This window comes from Branchiostoma floridae, chromosome 8, assembly GCF_000003815.2.
Source record: "Branchiostoma floridae strain S238N-H82 chromosome 8, Bfl_VNyyK, whole genome shotgun sequence".
In the NCBI taxonomy this organism is placed as follows: Eukaryota; Metazoa; Chordata; class Leptocardii; order Amphioxiformes; family Branchiostomatidae; genus Branchiostoma; species Branchiostoma floridae.
The window spans coordinates 22620450-22642646 of record NC_049986.1 but is presented as its reverse complement, the minus strand read 5'-3'; the positions used below and the strand labels follow the sequence as shown (position 1 = coordinate 22642646).

General features: G+C 40.8%; 4 protein-coding genes across 4 annotated transcripts; all 4 read right to left on the bottom strand.

The window, feature by feature from the left end:
* Window positions 1–2517: 2517 nt before the first annotated feature.
* On the bottom strand, window positions 2518–5722 carry LOC118421966 (2'-5'-oligoadenylate synthase-like protein 2). Its single transcript, XM_035829468.1, has 7 exons — window positions 5696–5722; window positions 5068–5076; window positions 4676–4836; window positions 4073–4212; window positions 3603–3753; window positions 3195–3386; window positions 2518–2635 (listed from the first exon to the last, which is right to left on the bottom strand). The coding sequence occupies exons 1-7, from the start codon at window positions 5720–5722 to the stop codon at window positions 2518–2520; spliced, it is 798 nt and encodes a 265-aa protein (XP_035685361.1).
* Window positions 5723–6984: 1262 nt separating this feature from the next.
* Window positions 6985–8616, bottom strand: LOC118421965. Its single transcript, XM_035829467.1, has 3 exons — window positions 8591–8616; window positions 7610–7800; window positions 6985–7154 (listed from the first exon to the last, which is right to left on the bottom strand). Exons 1-3 carry the CDS (start codon window positions 8614–8616, stop codon window positions 6985–6987), a joined length of 387 nt encoding a protein of 128 aa, XP_035685360.1.
* A 4179-nt stretch (window positions 8617–12795) lies between these two features.
* LOC118421963 (2'-5'-oligoadenylate synthase 1A-like) lies at window positions 12796–17030 on the bottom strand. Its single transcript, XM_035829466.1, has 8 exons — window positions 16980–17030; window positions 16771–16819; window positions 15791–16005; window positions 15289–15449; window positions 14855–14994; window positions 13990–14143; window positions 13402–13611; window positions 12796–13179 (listed from the first exon to the last, which is right to left on the bottom strand). Exons 1-8 carry the CDS (start codon window positions 17028–17030, stop codon window positions 13065–13067), a joined length of 1095 nt encoding a protein of 364 aa, XP_035685359.1. The 3' UTR covers window positions 12796–13064.
* Window positions 17031–19234: 2204 nt separating this feature from the next.
* LOC118421064 (2'-5'-oligoadenylate synthase 2-like) lies at window positions 19235–21183 on the bottom strand. Its single transcript, XM_035828229.1, has 3 exons — window positions 21156–21183; window positions 20342–20551; window positions 19235–20063 (listed from the first exon to the last, which is right to left on the bottom strand). The coding sequence occupies exons 1-3, from the start codon at window positions 21161–21163 to the stop codon at window positions 19949–19951; spliced, it is 333 nt and encodes a 110-aa protein (XP_035684122.1). The 5' UTR covers window positions 21164–21183; the 3' UTR covers window positions 19235–19948.
* Window positions 21184–22197: the final 1014 nt, after the last annotated feature.

The window sequence follows — 22197 nt, the reverse complement described above, 5'->3', positions numbered from 1 at the left end:
ATTGTTCGTCAGTCAATGTGGCCTTATGTGCTGAGTGTGGCAGAGTGCCAACACCTTACTCCCTCAGCAGAGGTTCGGGGTGCGAGGTTTGACGTCTTTTTGACGTTTTTATTGGGCTTTGTATTTTGTACTTTTTAGCTGCGAGACATGAAGAAAATTACATAAAGTAAAAAGCCCGATTAAGACGCCTAAAAACACGTAAAAAACACAGCCCGAGCCAAATCTCTGCTTGGAGACTACCGACACCCGTCGTGTTTTGTAGTCAACATGACCCTTTGGATGACCCCGGGCTTTTATACCCGCGAGCAACAGCCTCTCATTGGCGCGTAACATAAACAACCAACTGCTTCGATTGCGATATACAATGACAAGTTATAAACATCGGCTCAGGCAACAAATGAAAGTACTTCAAAACGTTGGCGTCCAACAGAAACAATTGGCGTAACACAATTTATAGGCAACTGTGTACCACTGGCCATATATCACTGTCTGTAAAAATACAAAGGTCTGTGTTCGTTCCTTTTGAATCTACGTTGAGCAAGACCAAACCCCTTTTGAGGCAACCGTGTACTCGGTCTTAGCTTTCGTTAGAAATACAGTTGCTTAAAGACACTAGCAGAGTGATATTCCTTTCAAGAAGAAAGCATTCTTGGATCATCGAACGGTGGCGCCATTACTATATTACGAAAAAATGACCCGCCCCAAATTACGAACTTCCTCGTTTAGTTTTCAGCAGACATTGTTGGTAAGGCACATCAATGCCGACCGTATAAGATGCCAAGGATTAATCACGGTGTAATCAGCTCTGTCCAAGTCTACAAAATGAGGCTAAACTGCCGTTGTGGCTATTTCAATCATGTAACTACATGTACATGTAACTGGCACTAGCAGTGGTCATGGCATACTTTCGCAACCGTCTTTTATTTATTAAGTCACGGAAAACGGTAAATGAACAACAGTAACTGTCAGTCTTACCTGTTGAAATGTTCAGTCTGCGATCCAGAAAACAGTCACAAACACGTCTTTACCTGTTAGGGCGGGTCTTCTAACGGAAAGAGACGCAGTCAGCACCGCAGGTGTGTATATACCAAGCTGCTGCCTGGAAAGTCCCAGGTATATTATTCCTGGCTTCGAGAACCTTCTCATGATTCGAGAACCTTCCCATGCGCAACTCGCGCCGTGGGATTGGTGGGAAGCCCCGCAGGTTAATGTACCGTGCAGGAAGCTACAAACAGGTAGACTGGGGGAATCCCCATGACGTCATTCTTCACTCAGGTTACCAAATTACCCATGATTCCACGGCGTGAAGGAAAAGCTCGTGCTCGCTTTGCTGAGCTTCTTTTTTGGCGTTGAGCATTGAAGCAATTGAGGTTACTTAACTTGGCATTTCAAGTAAACCGTACGTGTACTTTGACCCTTGCATTTTGCCTCTTGACCTCAATGAAAATCAGCCTGCAGGACGATTTGAGCTTTCATGAATAAACAAAGGCTCAAACAAATGAAAATTTAAACCCTTCTGTGGCTTGGTATGGTATTGCAATGCAGCTTCCAGACTCGATATCTCGTGTTCTGGACCTTATTTGCATAACCGGCAATAAGATAGAACCTTTTGTCGCCATAAAGTGCCTACGTCCCATTTTCAAATCAGTTGATCAAAGCTAGAGCAAATCTTCTGTGATCTCAACAGCTTTGACCTAAAACATAACATGAACCCTAACTTTGACATCTTAGACCAGCACTCTGAATTCTCTGAATTTTTAACCTACATATCAATAAGAATATGACAATCTCGATATGAATATATAAGGATCATAAGATAGGGTTGAAAATTTCCTATCTGATTAAAGCACTATGTTTTTATTGTTTGTCGTTGCCGGATACGATTACCACCTTATGTTTATCACATCAACCAACCAATCAATCAATCAATCAATCTAATTGTCAGATGTACCTCGGGTGAAAAATGTATAACAAGCACCTTAATTTATTCAAACAAGAAAAGACTTACAAAAGTATGATATAATTTGATGTTCAACGGGGGTAACATAACTGTGTAGTTTGAATTACTGACCATCCTTTGAAATTACTGAAAATATTGTTGAGCCTTGCTGACAGTAACTTTGAGTATATTTCAGTTCACACCTCTCAGACACAAGTAAATTTATCTTCAATGTCATGCTAGATTCTATTATGTTCTGTAAATACATTGCAACCAACACACCGAACAGAATCGTATAAACATTCAGCATTGTTCCACTGCACTCTGAACACAATCTTCGTAGAGCCTTCACACCATAAAAACATAATATATAAAGAAAATTGAGAAATGTAGATTTGTAAGATATTTCAGAGAACAGAATGACATGCGAAAAAAAGGCAATCCAACATGTTAGAAGTTCAAGAAATCACTAGCAATGCTGGGACAGATATAACAAATCATGAGGAATGCTTGTTATCAAACAGTTTCAACAGTTGCCTCTTTGTTGTGGCCTTGTGCCAAAGAGAGGATGATTTTCATTAGCGAGAGAAGAACGGTTTCTGCAGGGTCTCCTCAGCAGCCCGAGCCACCGAAGGCCAGCCCCTACAGCGGTCAGCCACGTTGTTGTAGGGGTTGGCAGGGTCCAGGATCAGGGGCCTGTGATATGGAGAAGTAAAAATCGGGATGACGTTACATTATCTGACACACTACCAGACATGAAAAGTTCTGTGTTCGGTTCATAGAACATCAATAATCTAAATCTTGTAATTTGAATAGAAAAGATGACGATTGCCATTTTGTGATATAATGACTGTATACATCGCATATAGAAATTCATTGTGTAGGATTGTACAAACAACGATTCCATATTTCGTCTACTTGATAAGTACTTTAGAAAAATACATATTCCAAATGCAAGTAAAAAAACTCGAAACCAAAAATATATCAATTCTTTTATACCAGCTATAACTAAAAAGCGAGGGGAAGTTGCATGTATTCAATGCTAGTCCTTTTACCAGTGTTGCAAAATATGTAATTAAGCTCTTCATTCATGCCCATATTACCGTGATTACATGTCAATTATATCCTTAGTGCCAAGACCACCCAGAATTATTCAACAAAATATCAATGACAATCATGTTGGTGCAATTAGGAAATTGATATATTGAAAGGTTGCACTATCACAGAATAATTGAAAGATCTTAGAGACACAAACCTTTGATCCAAAATTTGTTTCCTTGCTGTAGTGTAGTTTTCGGCCCAGCTGGCCTTGATGCTCCTGTAGTTACACAGCTGCTCCAGAACGGTCTTGAATGCATCTGTCACGCTCATGTTGTAGCGCCAGGTGTGGATGCAGAGCAGCTCCAGTGGGTAGGACGTCAGGCTTTTTTCTCTGACACATGATTTCCTTGTTCAACACAAGAGTAGAAATGTCAATCCCATGGAAAATACATTAATCAAATGTACACATCAAACATTTGCAGTAGATATAAATCTATAAGATTCAAGCAACATAGGAAGATGTCTCAAGATAAAGTCACCAAACGTGCGCAAAGCAGAACATTCTTGGTAGATATCAAACGACAAGTCTCGGTCTCACAATTAAGTCCAAACTCTTACGCACTTCCACATCTTGACCAGCCGGATGAGGTCCTTCACTTCTGCGGGCTGCTTCTTCACGAAGTCCCGCTGTAGTTCCACCAGCGCTGCGGAACAGCTCTCCCTCATCCTGCTGCTCATGCTGCCCATCAGGGCGTACACTTCTGTCTTCCTAGCTGGCAAAGTTTAAAGCACAAACATCGATAGACCAAAGATACATTCATTTTATTTATGTCATTGGTGGGAGGGGGGTATATATTTCTTGTAAACTTGGTTATTATCTTTTGTTACTATTTTATTTTATGATGTTGATGTCAGTTTCCACCAAGAGCACATCGAAAAACGCTAGCATAGGCGATATGTGTATCCCCTGGATGAATAAGATAAGAATAAAGAAGTCTATAACTACGACACGTTTACAAATTCATCTACTTCTACTAGTATTTTTTTTTTTGGTAACGGAAAGACATGACCGTCAAGTAGTATGAAACTCACCACTAGTGGGATCAGGTCCTAGTAGGTCTGTGGCCAACAGAAGGTCCACATCATGTGACTCGTGGTCCCTCTTCTGGGTCTTCACCCGCAGTTTTACGGCATGGCTAGTGCGGCCCAACACTTCAAGGTTGTAGGCGATGCTAAATTACATTTCAGAAAGCCATGTTATCGTTTGTGTGTGTGTTTGTGTTTGTGTATACACCTTTGTATATATACGTATGTGTGTGTCTGTGTGTGTGTACCTGTGTATGTGTGTGTGTGTGTGTGTGGTTGTGTGTGTGTGTCAGTGTGTATGTGTGTGCGTATGTGTGTGTGGTTGTCTGTGTCTATGTGTGTGTGAATGTGGACCCTATGTATATATAATCAGTGAAAAACATTTATAGTACGTTAGCCTCAAAGGTTAAACATCATTTGGCGAAGATATGAGGGCAGTGAACTTCAGAATGTTATCAACTTGAAAGTTAATCAGTGCTTTATTCTTTGTGTTATGTTAACCTTGCAAATTGCATTTTCTGTTCATTATGGGCCACCAAAAGACACCATATCATGATAATGTATGTGATGGTATTACGTGAAGAACATTATTGTCAAAATGTACTTCACCTGTCCTTCGATGTTATCATCGCTCTTTCCATCTGCTCAAGATAGTACTGCAACTGGCGGTAGTAGTCATGGCTGTCGATGGGTGGCAGCTCTGATATGAGCATCACAAGATCGATGTCAGACTTGGACTTAATGGCAGTACCCTTCCCCAGAGAACCGCTCTGATTAGTCAAAACACAACAGCACGACAATGGTGTTCAGCAGGTCATCTTACATACACATGTGGCAATCTCAATAAATCAGATCAAATCAAAAGTAAAGGTTACGGGTCGTTTGCCAATTGTATTCGAGATCAATTTCGTCTTAGGTTGAGCGGTAGTCATTTTAAGTCTCCTTAAAGATTCTTCCATGCTAAATGTAAAGTTTTAGAATACAAGGCGTCATGCACTTACCTGTGCACCCTTCAACACATAATTCAAAAGATAATATCATCGTATGCTCCTGGTTTATGATATCTAAAGAAACCCTTTGTCACTACAAATTCAGAATAACAAGAATTTAAAGGGAGTGACAAGCACCATCACCTTGATGAACCTGTTAACCGTGAACAAAGAGCTTCTTTTGAAGAAGTCTGCCAAGCGGTCCACAACATCGCTACATTCTTTCCTGAATGAATCGTCCGGTTGCAGATGTTGTGAGATGTAAATGTGAACGTCAAGCGGAGAAGACCAATAGCGGCTCAGAAAGTCGATTAAGTCTGTGTATTGAGTAACAAGAAGAGTCAGTTTATCACGTGGTGGTCTATGAAAGTATCATTAGTCTGTTTTAAGTTCAGAATATAACTTGTGCACATAGAACACGGATATATAAAGCTACCGTATAATCATGAATGAAGACATATGCATAAAGTATGCATCTAGGAATGCCATAGCTGTTACATATCGATGTTAAAAATCGAAGTTAAGTAAAACAATTACATTAATACATACAAAACTATTTTACTTTCTTATATACCTCTGATACTTCTGGCTGTCAAAGGAGAGAAAGTTTGAGAGAAATAAACGTAAAGCGTACACGTACCTGACTTTTCATGTACACGAATCCCATGCCACAGAGATGGTTCTATAAGATTGCTGGAAGAATATTGAAAACACTGTGCAAGATCACCGTGCGGAAGTCAAAGGCTTCTCGCTGAACCTATGATAACGTTGCGTGAAAGGCTGCTATACTTCGGCCTAAATAAAGTCTATGATATGATGTTATCAATCTTTATACTTTCAGTGGCTAGACAAATTCAAAGGCAAATAGTAAAGATTAGGATAAATCAAGGTGCAACTTAGGACGGGACCAAATGTTTCGCAACATTTTAGCCTGCCATAAAGAAAGTAAGAAATGTAAACGTGTGTTGTGATTTCCTTTGACGATACCATAAGAGGCGGGTGGGGATAGTGTACAGCACATACAAAAATCTTTGCGACAATAGTGTCGAGCCCTGCTAACAGCAGTAATCTTGAATCTCTTGATCTGATCATTATTACTGCACTCTGAACTCACTGTAAGAAGACGCTTACTAGCGAGAGAAGAACGGTTTCCTCAGGGTATCCTCAGCAGCCCGAGCCACCGCATCCCAGTCCCTACAGCAGTCAGCCACGTTGTTGTAGGGGTTGGCCGGGTCCAGGATCAGGGGCCTGCATGATGTGTAGAAATAAACATGTCAATACTATTACTAGTATCATTGAAATTATTACTATTCTAAATTCTCTGATTGCCTGCCAGACATTAAAACAGTTTACGCCATTCATGAATGTCGAGATTTAGTAAAAATTATCACTGCTGTATTGGGGATCCGGGAGCAAACTGGAAATAGAATGTATTCTGGGCTTCAAAATTAGCTCATTAGCAACGGACACAAGGTTTCATAAAAATGATACAGGACCAAAATCATATATATGTAATTTTTGTAATCCACGTTCTACCACAGACAAACATCATAGATGTACACACCGTTTCCCCAACATTGCCACCACTCGACTGTAAGAGTAGTTGTCGATCCAATAAGCGCAGATGCTGTTGTAATCGCGTAACATCTCCAAAACTTTCTTGAATGCAGTTGCCATATACACATGACCAAGCAAACCGGATGGCAGAATATGGATGCATAGAAGTTCCAGTAAGTAGGACGTGAGGTCGTGTTCTTCGACGTAAGATCTCCTTATTTGGAAATAAGGAAATACACAGAATGAAGCCTGAAGGAATGGATCCCACAAAATTCTATGTGTTGCAGCCTTTTTGTCTAAAATGACCTAAAGGAGATGCCTAAACCTACACAACAAGTACTAACTTTTAAACTTTGTTGTGAAATATTCTACTCACTTCCACATCTTGACCATCCGGATGAGGTCCTTAACGTCTTTGGGCTGCTTCTCCACAAAAGCCACCTGCAGCTCCACCAGCGCTGCGGAACAGTTCTCCCTGGCACTGCTGCTCATTCTACCCATCATAGTGTACACTTCCTCTTTCTTGCCTGGTGCGATCCAATCTTTAGCCAAAGTACACAGTGATAAATAGGCGATGACACTACCGTGTGATAGGTAGGGACCGTTTAGGTAGGTTTTATACGTAGATATACCCTGCCCACCGAAATGATTTCATTGTACCCTGAGGCCTCAAATCAGCTTCTTTGTTATAGGCCTAAATAGACTCCTGCTAGGACCCCGAAGTTGATCAAGAGGGCGACTGGTTAATTAGCTCACCTCTAGCCCAAGACAGAGGAGTGTTCTAAGTTGTAGTCAGAAACGATATCATGTGGTCTCAAGATATTCATGATTCTATTTGGCTATTTGTCATCATCTATTAGCCACATGAAAACCAAGACAAAGGGCACGTATTAATGTTATTCTAAATGATACCGCTGGGATATACACGTTACGTCATCAACTTAATACATATACTTATACACAGTTTATTGCAACCAATCAGGAAGGCTATACTTACGACGGTCTGCTTCCAGCAGGTCCTTCGCCAGTAGTATCTCCACATCATGTGCGGCATGTTTTCGCTCCCAGCTATAGACTCTCAGCTTTACGGCATGGTTACTGCGACCCACCACCTCAACTCTCCGTTTGATAAAGCTTATCTCTCTCGGCTGCCGACGGCGACGTTTACTACCTGTGCTGGTCAGTGCGCTAAATGTTGAAAAGAGAAATCAACAAGGGGTAAATGATCAAGGTATAAAATTACACCTCTATCGACATGATATCTGTATTGGTTATTATGCCCTTGAGACGTTATGGTGGTTGCTTTTTTTCTTGAACCAAGTCATTCCTTAACAATACACTGTCTCTGAAATAATGTACGACAAACATCACTTTACAATGAATTATATTAAAACGAGCGACGAATCATGTAATACATATAAATGTTTCTCATTGTTTTAAGCAAATGAGTTTCTGATTTGCATAAATGAGTCAATCATATTCTCCCTTCGAATAACACAAATTATGAAAGTATGACACATCTTAGACAAGAGGGCTTTTGTAGCATTTCCTCATCAATCACGAGGCCATTGTTGGCAACATAATTGTCACAAGCTACCTACGTACCAACCAAACTCAAATCCAAGCAGCTGCACTTGGGTTATCTTGGCGACCAACAGACAGACAGACACGCGCGCACGCGCACGCACGCACACTCACACACACACGCACACACACGCGCACCCACGCACACACACACACACACACACATACACACACACACTCTCTCTCTCTCTCTCACACACACACACACATACACAGACAGAGACAGAGAGAGAGATACTTACTCACATGAACGCTACCTAAAAGTATTGTCTGCGTGACGGATATAACACGCTCCAAAGCCCATACTAGAAATGTATTAGATTGATAATCTCATTCGCAATTTATTGTTTACTGTTTATTATTTACTGTTTATTCTGATACAGGTAACGTTGACCATAGGAAGGATTTGAACGGAGACATGCTTATCGACAAGTGCATTACCAAACCTTTTCTTCGCTTTCTTCGTTGCAATTAGAGCGTCTTTCACTTGCTCGAGATGGTGCTCTAGTTGCCTGCTGTAGTTTGGGCTATCAACAGATGGTAGTTCGGAGATGAACATCACAAGATCGATGCCGGACTTGGGCCTAATTGCTGTACCCTTTTGTAGAGAACCTCCCTAAAATAGATAACCAGACGGAAATGCAATAAATCAACGTGAATTCCTGTGAAAGTTGAATAAATGTCACTGTTTCCGTTTTGCCATTTCACGATTGGCTTCGACCAGTGTTATCATTGCCTTCTTGGCTTTTGTGCAAAACTACGAACCTTTGATATCATATTATCTATAGAATCAAATGTTGAAATGAAAAGTATTAAGTTCTTCTCTAAATCAGCGGAAACAATGTTATAACAATCGGTATGATTCATCGGTACCTTGATGATCCTGATAATCTTGAACAAAGGGTTTATTCTTTGGAAGAAGTATGCAAGATTATCGCTCACACCCCCGCAGCCATAATTGTAACTCCACCCCATCTGCAGGTGTCCGGAGATGTACCTATTGATGTCATCTGGCTTGAAGTTGTCCAGCAAGTCCTCCAAATCTGCATGTGGATCAGGAAAGAGAGTCTTTTTTTCGGTACAAAGACCATGCTTGCCATTTGGTTTGATATCGATATCGATAAAGTTGTTATTACGACACATGTCACAGATGTAAAAGCCGACAAGACTACTCGCACCCAGTGCATTATTAGAGGATTAAAACTGGAAATATTTCCCTTGTATATTGGGATCCTTAACATAAGCCAAACAAGGTACCGCATGATACCTCATCAAGGTGCCATGTTGGCTTTCACTTTGGTAATTCGTAATCAGACTGATTGAATTCATCAGGAAATTGTGAAAAGATGCTTGTCTACCGTGTATTCTGTATTCCTTGTGTCCCAGCAAAATATGCTCAGCCGAGAAGGATTTCCTACACCGATCACATCTCCATGAGGTGTGCGAAGATTTCCCTACACCGTGTTTGTCATACTTGTGCTGCAGGAGACCCAATTTCGTATCGCACTTTTTGGGGCATTTGTCGCAGAACGCCATCGCAGTTTCACTGATAACGTCGAGAGCTGTGAGTCTTTTTGCTGTAGCCTAGATACGGGCTAAAGAGAATTAAATGGCGTTAATTATTGACTTGTAGACGTCTGTAAAAGACAAACATTTTAACAATATGGAGGCGATATGGAGGAAATAGGAATGGATTTGTAGTGCATAAAGTCCGCTCAGTTAGGATTGTGGTGTGCCTAATGATATCTAATCATCTTATATCAATCATAGACTTGAGTTAAATACCGTACACTTTGTCATTTAAACAAATGGCTAAGCATCGTTTATGGAGCAATAGACCCTCAAAATCGTGAGGTTAAGTAATTGTAAAGAGTACATGACTTATGAGTCTTACCTGTTGAAGTTTTAAGTATGTGATTTGAATAGGTGCAACGTCGACGAGTGCATGCCAGCTTGCTACGTCGTTCCTTGAGGCAGGTCTGCTATCACATGACCAAAAAACAGGCGTTGTTCACCCAAGTGGTCGCCGTGAATGCCCCACATACGTCAGAAGTCGATTCGAGAACGTTCTATTGATTGCACAACTCGCGACAAGGGTAAAGTTACCGGTCGGGTAGTTGTAAACAAGTAGCTACTGGGGAATCCCCGTGACGTCATTCATCACTCAGGTTACCAACTTACCCATGATTCCACGGCACCAGGGGAAAATGGAAAGCCCCATTCGTAGTTTAACCAAGGAGGTTTCCAAGTGCATGTGCAATCATCTTGTCGAATAGGCGTCCACAATTTTGAAAACGACATGTTGTATATTACATAATTGAGCATGATATTGGCATTAAACGTAACTAGAAAGGCCGACATTTGCTTGAGAGCAAATACAGCATATTTCAGCCATCTCCTTCCCCAAGCAACAATGGACTATTCCAAAATCACCCATGTGCAAAAATGGAACTCTTCTGCTTAAGATGACTAAGCATCCTAAGCTACTAATTACACGTATGAGCAAAAATGAATCGTACAACCCCCTTCCCTGCAAGAATGGACTCAAGTGCACCCAATGTAGAAGGGTAAGATAGACCAGTCCAAAAACACTTCCGCTAAGAAATGGAATTTTGAATCATCAGCCGTCCAAAACTGAATTTGAAAGAAATCCCCCCCCCCCTTTGCAAGAATGGACTCTACCTGTTATACCCCTGTGCAAAGTGGAGCGATCCAAAAATACATCCGCTAAAATAGGACTTTGACATAATCACCAAAGTCCAGAAATACATGGCCTTTTCTATAATAAGCAACCCAGTCCAAAACTGAATTTTTTTAATAGTCCCCTGTGCATGAATGGACTCATCCATATTACATCAGGCTTGCTGATTGGCTGCCGAATCCTCAGGTACAGTCTTCAGGTGGGGTCAAGTTCCATTCAACAAATGGAATTCGGAATCATCACCCATGTCCAAAAATGAATTTTTTTAAAATCCCCCCTATGTGCAAAAATGGACTGTCCCAGCAGTAGCCTTATGTCAAGTGGATCAGTGCAAAAACACTTCCGCTAAAAAAAGCATTGGCATTATCACCAAAGTCTTAAAGTAAATTTTAAAAAACACCCCCCTGACCAACAATGGGCTCTTCCAGCAAAATAACCTTGCTCATTGGCTAATAATTAATTAGATTTACCTTGTCCCCCCAACCACCTGGAGGAACATGGACTAGGTAGGTATGTAGATGATTGGATCTACCAGAAACACCTGTGGCTTCCAGAATGACCTAGAGGTCGTTGACCTCGGCACTTCCACCTCACAAATCCAAAATTCTCCCACAAAAACCTCCATAATGAGCCATTTTGAAGTGATTTATACCAAATATTATGCATGGATCCTTTGAATAAGTACCTAGGGCAACTCTGTGCTAAATTTCAGGTCATTTGGATGTAATACCATGGTACAGGGGGCCTAAATATAAAGTTGTGGTCCAAAAATTGCAATAAAACCTCAATAAAATCATTTTAGAAGCAGATATGAATAAAATGAAAAAAAACACCTAAGGGTATTGGCCCACTCTACCCTTGTGCCAAATTTCAAGTCATTCGGTCCAGGAACGACGGAGTTGATTCGATTTGAAGATTTGACAGGAGAAAGAAAGAAAGAAAGAAGAAGAAAGAAAGAAACATTACGAATACAATATATTTCACCATACCTATGGTATGGCTGAAATATAATAAGGAATCGCAAAGTACCTATTAGTGCCCTCCCTCCCGGACGATGGAAATATCAAGCAGACTTGACCTTTGTACTCAGCGCCATCAGACTAAAAGGTAATTGTAGTATTAAAGGAGCGACGTGTTTGCAAAGCCGGTGTCATTGGGAACAAATATAACTCCAGAAACTGCAGATACTGTGTGCCACTGATTCTAAAGAGAGGAAGTTTAAACTTAACGTCCCTTTTCCACGAAAGATTATCTTTATTACACATCGAAAAACATTCCGAGTAGAGGGTGTGAACATTTATTTGCCATAGCTCTATTTATACTTTTACAAACAATGTTCAGCATAGAACTTCTGGTATGTTCTTCAGGCTTTCTACCAATACGCCTCTTTACTTTTTACATTCCCTTATAAATTCTCATCCTATCCGACAAATGGAACAAATCATCGACAAACAGCATTTATTTATTTAATCTTTCGACTAGCAGTATAAAGACAGCAAAGGATGAAGAAGTACGATTTTCCGGACAGCGTGTTAGTGATGAGGTTTCAAAATGTGTTGTGAGTACTTACTATTTCAACTTTTAATTAAGCTAAGAACATTATGCTTTATTTTTGGTCTTGACATGCAGAAATGGCTACTTCATGTTCCTTATTTGCTATCATATATCCGTTTTGATGATTGACAGATGTTATTTTGGACAATAGCATAGAATACATTTACTGCAACATGCATAGATTAAAAATTGGAAACAGTGTTAGAGACCCGTTGCTATCTGCAAAGTTCGGTAACCGACTTACACTTAAAAGAAAAAAAAAATTACTTATAAAGTTACAATGACACGTAAGGTAAGGTGCTCGAGGTGTTCAGTGAGCGAGTGAGCGTATTTCTACGTTCTTTACAATCTCTTGAACATACACCATTGTAATTTAACGTTTTACACTCGTCCATTAAGCGAATAAAAAACAGTAACTGCGAGACTAGATAATTTTATCGAATCACTATAGGGACAAATACATGCAAGTACCATAGTTTGAATCGTTTTAAAGGGGTAGATATTGAAGAGGTACAGCTTCGAGTGATCATACTAATTTCTGACGTCTGAAATATTTCATGTAAACCAGATATTACATATAAAGTGTTGGGTGCCCCACGAAAGGACGACTTTTTCACTTGAAGAATTGTTTCTGCAGCGTCCTCTTGGCGGCCGCAGCTACTTCAGGCCAGTTCTTACAAACGTCAGCCACGTTGTTGTAGGGGTTGGCGGGGTCCAGGATCAGGGGCCTAAAACACAGATCATGATCAGGATCATTCTGAGTTACAGGCTCTTTGGCAGGTGCCTTATACCTAGCAGGTACCTTACGCCTAGCCTGCGAATATCACAATGATAGGGTTAAAGAATGAAAATAAAAAATTGTCAACGATTTTATCTGTTCAGTGATATCAACAAGACTACCAATCAATCTATGGTCCTTCATATCGAAAAAGATAATTCGTAAGACGAACCGTGCAATGGCAATGTCCCTTGGCACTCGATCAATGGAGTAGTTGTCGGTCCAGCAGGCACAGATGCTGTTGTAGTCACACAGCTTCCTCAACACGGCCCCGAACGCAGTGGCCACATGCCTGCAGTAGATCGGTAGGGAATTCCAGACGTGGATGCATAGCAGCTCCAGTTGGTAGGACTTGAGGGTGGTCACCGCTACAGAAGATTTCCTGTCGCAAGAAATATAAACTTCAGCCTTTCAAGATAGAGACTTTTTCCAGGCACGTCTCTCCGTTGTACAGTAATGCCCTTGTTAATTTCGTATTGTGAGAATGATCTGAATAGAATTTGTTCAAGGGAGGCTTACTATCAATACACTTTTTACTGTCTCTTGTATCCTACCCTTGTCAAATGTTATTTTTCTCATCTCTACCAGCAAGACTAGCCCTTTGTAACAGCTACATGCTAGCTTGCTTGGGAGCCCTGGCTGTGAGCGCTGAACAGCAAACCAATCAATAAATGAACTTATTTTTCACGGTGCATATAATTGCATCAACAAAGCGCCCCGATAAGTACAACTGGAGATTTTTTACGTGTATTCTACTCACTTCCACATCTTGACCAGCAAAATGAGGTTCTTCACGTCTGTGGTGGACTGATGTTTCACAAAATCCCGCTGCAGCTCCACCAGCGCTGCGGAACAGTTCTCCCTGCCACTGGGGGTCATTCTGCCCATCATGGCGTACACCTCTGCCTTCTTGTCTGGTAAAAATGGAAACACAAACGTCGGAGTTTGGGACACAGACATGCTTTATACCGTAGAGAGAAATGAACTGTATAAGGTTATATAAAACCAATTTCCTTATTTCATTCACCTAAGTTCTGTACAAAAATTCATATTCCTAATGCAACTAGACAAACCATCGATCATAAAACATATCTGCTATTTCATCTCCGCTATAACAGAAAAGCGAGGAGAAGTTGAATTTATCCAGCAATAGTCTCATTTTGTATCTGTGAATTGTATCTTTTCAACATGTCTTGTTGTGACCTGTACTTAGCCCGGTGTGGCAAAATGTGCAATAAAGGTCTTCATTCAATTATATCATGAATATTACCATTGTAAATCTTGCAATTACATTGTACTAAACAGATTCAGGTTTACATTTCATATACTGGTTCTATATATAGGGGACCTAAACTTGTCCTACTTCTGCCATTATGATATGATGCTGATATCACACAAAAATCCTATTTACGACAAGTAAACGTTAACTGCAATTCTAAAGAAAGTTGCTGGAGAAATACTTGTCCAGCGATCCGCGGAGCCTGGTAGAGGCTACCTGAGAACCAGCCTCACCCATTGAAATATGACCACACATACCCAGAATCATCACAATCAATTAATCATTGCTGGAGTTATTTTGTTAACAAATAGGACCAGAGAACTTCTTTACGGTAAAATTGACATACAACCGGTAGGTTGAGGCCCCAGTATATCTTTGGCCAGCAGTAGGTCCACGTCATGTGACTCGTGATCCTTCTTCTGGGTCTGCATGCTCAGTTTTACCGCGTGTTTGGTTCGGTCCTCCACAACAAAGTCGTAGGCGATGCTGTAAATATAAGGGAATCCATTTATTTTTCCATTTTGTTATATGGGTATCGATATTGAACTTGTTTTCTTCAGCCGTTATAACGTCCTGATTAGGAGGGCTGGCGCCCCGACACACACACACACACACACACACACACACACACACACACACACACAGATAAACACACACAAATAAACACATACACTCACACAAACATACATACATATATACATACAGAGAAACAGAGAGAGGCACGCACGGACACAAAAAAATAAAAGAAACATCATTATCAATATGCCAAAGCTATCTTACCTTCTCCTTGACATACGGAGGGTCTCTTCCATCTGATCAAGATAGCGCTTTAGGGCCCTGGAGTAGCCACTGTCGTCAATTTGTGGTAGCTCATCAATGAACATCACACAGTCGATGTCAGACTTGGACTTAATGGCAGTGCCCTTCCCAAGTGATCCACCCTAAAAGTATACGCACAATTATGCATCAGTGAAATGCTCTAGCCTAACAACAGATTTTTAAAACTTGCATTAGATTTTTAAAAAATACTTATTTTGGCAGGTACGAATGGTAAATCTTCCTCAATCAGTTAGGGCAGGGAAATTTTGTTTTTTTGCTCCGCTGCTCAATGAATTTTCTAAACAAATCTTTTTTATCTCATGTCCTGTTTAGTCAAGTCAGGTAGAGTCAAAGAAACGTTATTAGCGTACCAGACTTCATGTAACATCATGACATGATCTGAAGAGACATGGAGACTGGCCAGAGGCGAGACGAGATATGGGCATTGAACTAGTATAATCACCTTGATAAACCTGCAAACGGTGAACAATGGGCGTCTTTTGAAGAAGTCGGCCAAATGGTCCACCGCGCTGCTGCACTCATCACGGAACGACTCGTCCGTCTGCAGGTGTTGGGAGATGTAGCTGTGGACGTCCTTGAGACGGCAGTCGTTCAGGAAGTCGTTGAAATCAGCGGGAACTGTTGTAGCCGTTGGTCCCAAGGAGAACGAGGTGCTGACTACAAATTGCCGAAAATAAAAGTGGTTTAGCTTTACATGTGTATGTAAACACCATTCTGATCATTGATCAGCATCAGAATATCTCAATTTCTTTTACTATATAATTGTTTATTTCTTATTTGTTCAGGCAACTACATATCGCATATCGTTTTTCAGTGGGTCCTGGAGCTACAAACAAGGTAAAGGAAAAAGAGATATTCAAGTTTGTTAATGAAGGAAATTTAGAACAGTGGTGTTCATGATCAGTATCATGAGAAAGAGCGGAATGACATAATTGATCGTTCGAGAAAGTATCATTGTATGAATAGAATCATTTTCTCCAAACACTCCCTGTTTCTCATAGATGTACTTACAGAGATGCTGGACACTGAACACTCCATTTCCAGAAACTAAAAGCCTAGATACAGAAAGAACAGGATTAAAGCATGGCAATTTATGATAGATATGGTGATATCAACATCTATTTCAGAGTAGGCACAGATTTAAACCGGAGAGAACGACAGTTTTAACTATGAGCTGTAGACAAAGTATTGAAACAGTCAATATTCCTTCTACCATGCGCTCTGATTTCTGATCAGATTGATCTGATATGTCAAATGTTACAGTATTTTATCGGTTTTATTTGCTATCTTCACCTTCAAGTTGTACTATCCTGATCTTGAGCATGGGGACTAGCTGTACAACTGCAAATGATACTTTAAATGCCTATACAAAGTTTCTGTTTGTATCAGACTGAGTATAGAATGAATTACGATTCGCGTTACCTTTTCGCCCTTTTGCAACCAGCATGGCGATGACGACGCATATCATCCTCTGCAACAAAGGGTCCATTGCAAGAAGAACAATGAACAGTGCAGTCGTTGGGATGATGACGACGGATATGCTGCCTGACTTGAAGCGAGTGAACAAATTTACTGCAAATACAACAGGTATATGAAGACTTATGCACGCTGCTGTGGTGTTTTACCACTACCTCCAGCACTGTGTTCTTGAAGTCGCAGAAGCAACAGGTGTAGCTCGCCATGATTCTCCAAATTTCTCCTGCAGAATCAAGATTGAACATTAGTGTCATGATCAGCGTTCACGTGTGACGTAGTAAGAATGATAACGATTCTGCTAGTTAACAACATGCTTGTATACCAAAACTTAGCCTAGTATACCAAAGTGTGACCTTACAATGTACGAAATAGCATGTCGAAAGGTCAAGATTTTACAATTTCCCCATGGGTCCTTGCTACTGGATTTGTGGTTTGAGTTTGGCCGTGTGCCAATACCTATTCAATGTTGTAGTCACTATGACCCCTTCGATGACCCCGGACAAGGTGTTTACATGTATACCCGCGAGGAACTGCATCTCATTGGCGCGTAGCACAAACACCAAACTGCTTCAATTCAAATATATAAAATCAAGCTACTAGTACATGTATAAACATCGGGTCAGACAACAAACGGTGGTACTTCAAACCCCAGATAAACACCCATTGTTAGGCATACCTCAGTGTACCACAAGCCCTATATCACTGACTCCAAAATGCAAAGGTCATACCTTTTGAAGCAACGCTGGGCGGGACTAAAGCCCTTTTGTGACACCTTCGTACCTTGGCTAAAACGTAAGTCACGTCAAGACAGTAGTAAAATGGGATTCCTTCTTTGTGAGATGGAATTTGTGAATTATTCATGATCATGTTCTTATTAGCCAACGCCGATGCCATTACTTATAGCTTACTGAAAAGGAAATGACCCGCCCCGAAATACGAACCACCTCGTTTACTTCATAGCACAGACTCGTGCACATGACATGTAACCACGAACATCAAAGGATGACGACTACACTGAGCGTGAGTGCTGCATAATTGTGTTATCAACACTGCTCAACCCCATAAAATGAGACTAAATTGCAGATGTGGCTATTTTAATCATAACCGAATATACAGTAACTAGCAATAGCAGTGCTCATGATATAATATCGCAACCCTCTATTATTTCTCTTTCCTCGTGGAGATCATGACTTAAAGCGACTGCACAAAATTGTCTATGTACAACAGCATGTATCAGCATTATCTTCCGAATAATGACGATCTGCGATCCAGGGAACATTGTGGATCATTATGTATAACACTGCAGCTGTCCTTCTACCTAAATAAAGTCTGGATGAAATATTTAACCTTTCGGTGGCTAGACGCCTACATGCAAAGCAAATAGTAAAGATAAGGAATAATCAAAGTGCACTTTGGGACGGGACCAAAGGTTTCGAAGAGTCCTGCCAGCCTCTAAGTAGAAGGAATTGTGAATCGTGATTTTCTTAAGTCCAGGTGTTTGTACTGGCTGATTGTACACAATAGGGCCTTCAAGGCGTGGAAAAAATGTGCCAACATGACTGTGTAGACTCCACCAAACGATACCTAGTCGTTTGGTGGACTGGTAAGCCGTAAATACAATGCCACCAACATATACGATTTACATGTATTAATAAGCATTTGTTTTTGTTGAAACTGACTAATCTGCAAGGATTTTGAAAGTTTTTAGTCTTTCATCTATAAAACTTATCTATCCCCTCACGCGTCTTTGTAAAAATTTAAAACGAGATTTTAACCGCTTTAACCAGATCTGAGCAGAAATTTTTCAAGTAGTAATCATCTAGATTTGAACAATGCATCTCAGTCAGATATAGAAATAGGCTTGACCTGTCTAAAGAAATAAAGCAGGTATTGCTTAACTGTCTTACCTAAAACCGGACGACAGCAATAACACGTTACGCACAGCATCCACAGCCGGCGATGACTCCCAATTCCCTACGACGTCACCGAAACCAACTTGGTTTCGTATAGTCAGCAATATATTCGCGTTTGAACACAATAAGCCAATAGGAGAGTCCGATTGATGACAGCTAATCAAGAAAGCCAATATAACGGTGTGATAACGGTGATGTAAAAACAAGTATCTGGTCGGAATACCTTACACGGGGTCAGTCTGTCATGTGATCCACATAACCGCTAACAGCAATATTGTGACATGAATCAGAACGCATTGCCATGGTTACTATTATTGGTGGGGGTAAATTTGTTTCTGAAAGCTCACTAACAATATGAAGACTTAGATTCACAAACTGGATTTTAGAGCAGAAGTTGTAGTACCTAATGAGTAGAAGAATCATAAGAATGACACCGCCAGGTCCATTGACAACAATTATGGTTTATTGATTAACATTTGAAGGCAGGAAAAGAATGCTAATTTAACAACTTATCAATCATTAATTCAGTAAAACAAAAAAGACGTCAGCTTATAAAGATAGCATGACAACATTATTTTGATAGGGGGCAACATTAATGTGTGATTTATGAATTTCATGAGAAAAATAGGCTTGGTCCTTTCAATCGGTAGCATTAGTATTAACCTTTATCGGACAAATCTAATGCACAATTCTATTTTCCTTAAAAGCGTTTAAGGCTACACACACAAGGCCTTACTTCTGACATTTATGTCAAGTTTCCTGCCAACCAATCTATCAACTCCTGTTCTGAACATTCATTATCATAACACTGCACTCTTACAGCAACCGCAATCTGTTCAGACAATCTCTCAGTCTGTGAAGAAAATATAAAGTGTTCTGAATGTCCAGATAGTATCATAGTAAGCATTTTTAAAATGTCTTGAGCATACAAACTTTTCAAAACTCGTCCTAACCATAAATCAAGATGAGATGATCTATACAAACCAGTAAGTACAATAGTTTGAATTCTAACAGATCCTTTAGTGTACATTGGATAGATGCATGCTAAGATAAAGATCTGAATTGTTTTAAAATAGGTTGATAAGAGAGAGTTTTACGGGCACTGCAAGTGAAGTTAACATATTAGTGTCTGACTTCTGACATTCCTAAGGTAATCTGACTAAACATGAAAAAAGTGTTGTGGCGAGTGTCCCAGTGAACGGCAACTTTTTCTACTTGAAGAATGGTTTCTGCAGAGTCCTCTTGGCGGCAGCTGCTACGTCAGGCCAGTTCTTGCAAACGTCAGCCACGTTGTTGTAGGGGTTGGCCGGGTCCAGGATCAGGGGTCTGAAACACAGAGATGTATACATGATCAGGATCATTCTGAGTTACAGGCTCTTTGGCAGGTGCCATATACCTAGCAAGTACGTTGCACCTAGCCTGTAAATACCACAATGATAGGGTTAAAGTGAGTTCCATGACCACAGTTATGCTAGTGTAACGTTTTATGTTATAGATGGAACTATGACATGAAAAAATGAAAAATTCTCAACGATTTTATCTGTTTAGTGATATCAACAAGACTAAGGTCCTTTATATCGAGAAAGATAATTTGTGAGACGAACCGTGCAATGGCAATGCCTGTTGGCACTTGATCCATGGAGTAGTTTTCGGTCCAGCAGGCACAGATGCTGTTGTAGTCGCTCAGCTTCCTCAGTACAGCCTCGAATGCAGTGGCCACACTCCTAGGGAAGATCGGTAGGGAATTCCAGACGTGGATGCACAGCAGCTCCAGTTGGTAGGACTTGAGGGTGGTCACCGCTACAGAAGATTTCCTGTCCCAGAAAATGTGATAAACTTCAGTCTTTCATGATAGAGAGCCTTTTTTCCAGGCACGTCTCTACCTTGTCACAGTGCAGTAATGCACTTGTTAATTTCATATTGTGAGAATGCTTTGAATAGAATTTGGTCAAGGAAGGCTTACCATGAAAATACTTTTTACTGTTTCTTGTTATCCTACCCTTGCCAAGTTTTATTTTTATCGTCTCTGTCAGCAGGGCTGAGCCTTTGTAACAACCACACGCCAGTTGGGCAGCCCTGGTTGTGTGTGCTGAACAGCCAAACCAATCAATTGATAAACTTATTTTTCACGATGTATATTATTGCTGTTGAAGAGATTCATTAGTCACTTATGTTCACAGTTAATAGGATTTCATCAATCAGTGACTGTTATTAAAGGTAAGCTAACGTACCTCCAAATTTTCGATGGCTATCAGTCCATCTTGCTCACGGAGTGACCTAGGTCTCGCGAGAGTTGCGAGAACTAGGTCAAGACTTGCGTGGATCTTCTGCCCCCCACCCCGCCTCCTATATTACTGCATCAACAAAGCGCCCCTATAAGCAAAGCTGGAGTTGTTTTATGTGTTGTTTTCTACTCACTTCCACATCTTGACCAGCAGAATCAGGTTCTTCATATCTGTGGTGGCCTGCTTCCTCACGAAGTCCCGCTGCAGCTCCACCAGCGCCGCGGAACAGTTCTCCCTGGAACGGGCGTCCATTCTGTCCATCATGGCGTACACCTGTGCCTTCTTGTCTAGTAAAAATGGAAACACAAACATCGAGTTTGGGAGACAAACAGGCTTCAGATCATAAATATCACCATTGTAAATCATGTGACTACATTGTAATAAAGGTCTACATATCGCTGGTTCTATATATGGGGGCTAACTTGGCCTACTGCTGTCATTTAGATTTTACACAAATATCCTATTCACAACAGGTAACTGCAATCTTAAAGAAAGTTGCTGACGAAACATTTGTCCAGCGGTCTCCGTAGCCTGGTAGAGGCCAGCATCACCAGCATCACCCTTTCAGATGTATGCACATACCGAGAATCATCGCAATCCAATAATCATTGCTTGAGTTTTTTTTTTTTTTTGGTAACAAATACATGTAGCACCAGAGAACTTCTTTACGGAGATAATGACTTACAAGCAGTAGGACTAGGCCCCAGTATATCCTTGGCCAGCAGTAGGTCCACGTCATGTGACTCGTGATCCTTCTTCTGGGTCCGCATGCTCAGTTTGACGGCGTGTTTGGTTCGGTCCTCCACAACAAAGTCGTAGGCGATGCTGTAAATATGAGGGAATCCACTTATTAGTCCATTTTGTTACATGGGTAACGTTATCGATATTGAACTTGTTTTCTTCAGCAGGTTTAACCTCCTTATTGGGAGGGGTAGCACACACACAAACACACACACACTCAGTCACTCACACACACACTCACACACACACACACACACACACACACACACACAGTCACTCACACACACACTCACACACACACACTCACACACACACACACACAGAGTCACATACACACAAACAAACACACACACGCACACAAACACACTCACCGTCACTAACACACACAAACACATACGCACACACACTCACACAGCCCATAGCGACAACTAGCT

Excerpts from the sequence above, each read along its gene's own strand:
- LOC118421064 (XM_035828229.1), bottom strand. Across the intron at positions 20,064-20,341 it reads ACAGGCATTGCCATTGCACG|ACCCCTGATCCTGGACCCGG; the intron begins GTTCGTCTCACA and ends TCTGTGTTTCAG.
- LOC118421965 (XM_035829467.1), bottom strand. The coding sequence starts at position 8,616 with ATGTCTCCGTTCAAATCCTTCCTATG. Across the intron at positions 7,801-8,590 it reads CCGTTCAAATCCTTCCTATG|CGCACTGACCAGCACAGGTA; the intron begins GTCAACGTTACC and ends TTCAACATTTAG. Across the intron at positions 7,155-7,609 it reads CCTGCTGGAAGCAGACCGTC|ATTGGATCGCACCAGGCAAG; the intron begins GTAAGTATAGCC and ends CTTTGGCTAAAG.
- LOC118421963 (XM_035829466.1), bottom strand. The coding sequence starts at position 17,030 with ATGGCGAGCTACACCTGTTGCTTCTGCGACTTCAAGAACACAGTGCTG. Across the intron at positions 16,820-16,979 it reads TCAAGAACACAGTGCTGGAG|AGGATGATATGCGTCGTCAT; the intron begins GTAGTGGTAAAA and ends CCTTTGTTGCAG. Across the intron at positions 13,180-13,401 it reads AGGGACATTGCCATTGCACG|GCCCCTGATCCTGGACCCCG; the intron begins GTTCGTCTTACG and ends TCTGTGTTTTAG.
- LOC118421966 (XM_035829468.1), bottom strand. The coding sequence starts at position 5,722 with ATGGGATTCGTGTACATGAAAAGTCAG. Across the intron at positions 3,754-4,072 it reads AGGACCTGATCCCACTAGTG|CTAGGAAGACAGAAGTGTAC; the intron begins GTGAGTTTCATA and ends AAACTTTGCCAG. Across the intron at positions 2,636-3,194 it reads AAACAAATTTTGGATCAAAG|GCCCCTGATCCTGGACCCTG; the intron begins GTTTGTGTCTCT and ends TCCATATCACAG.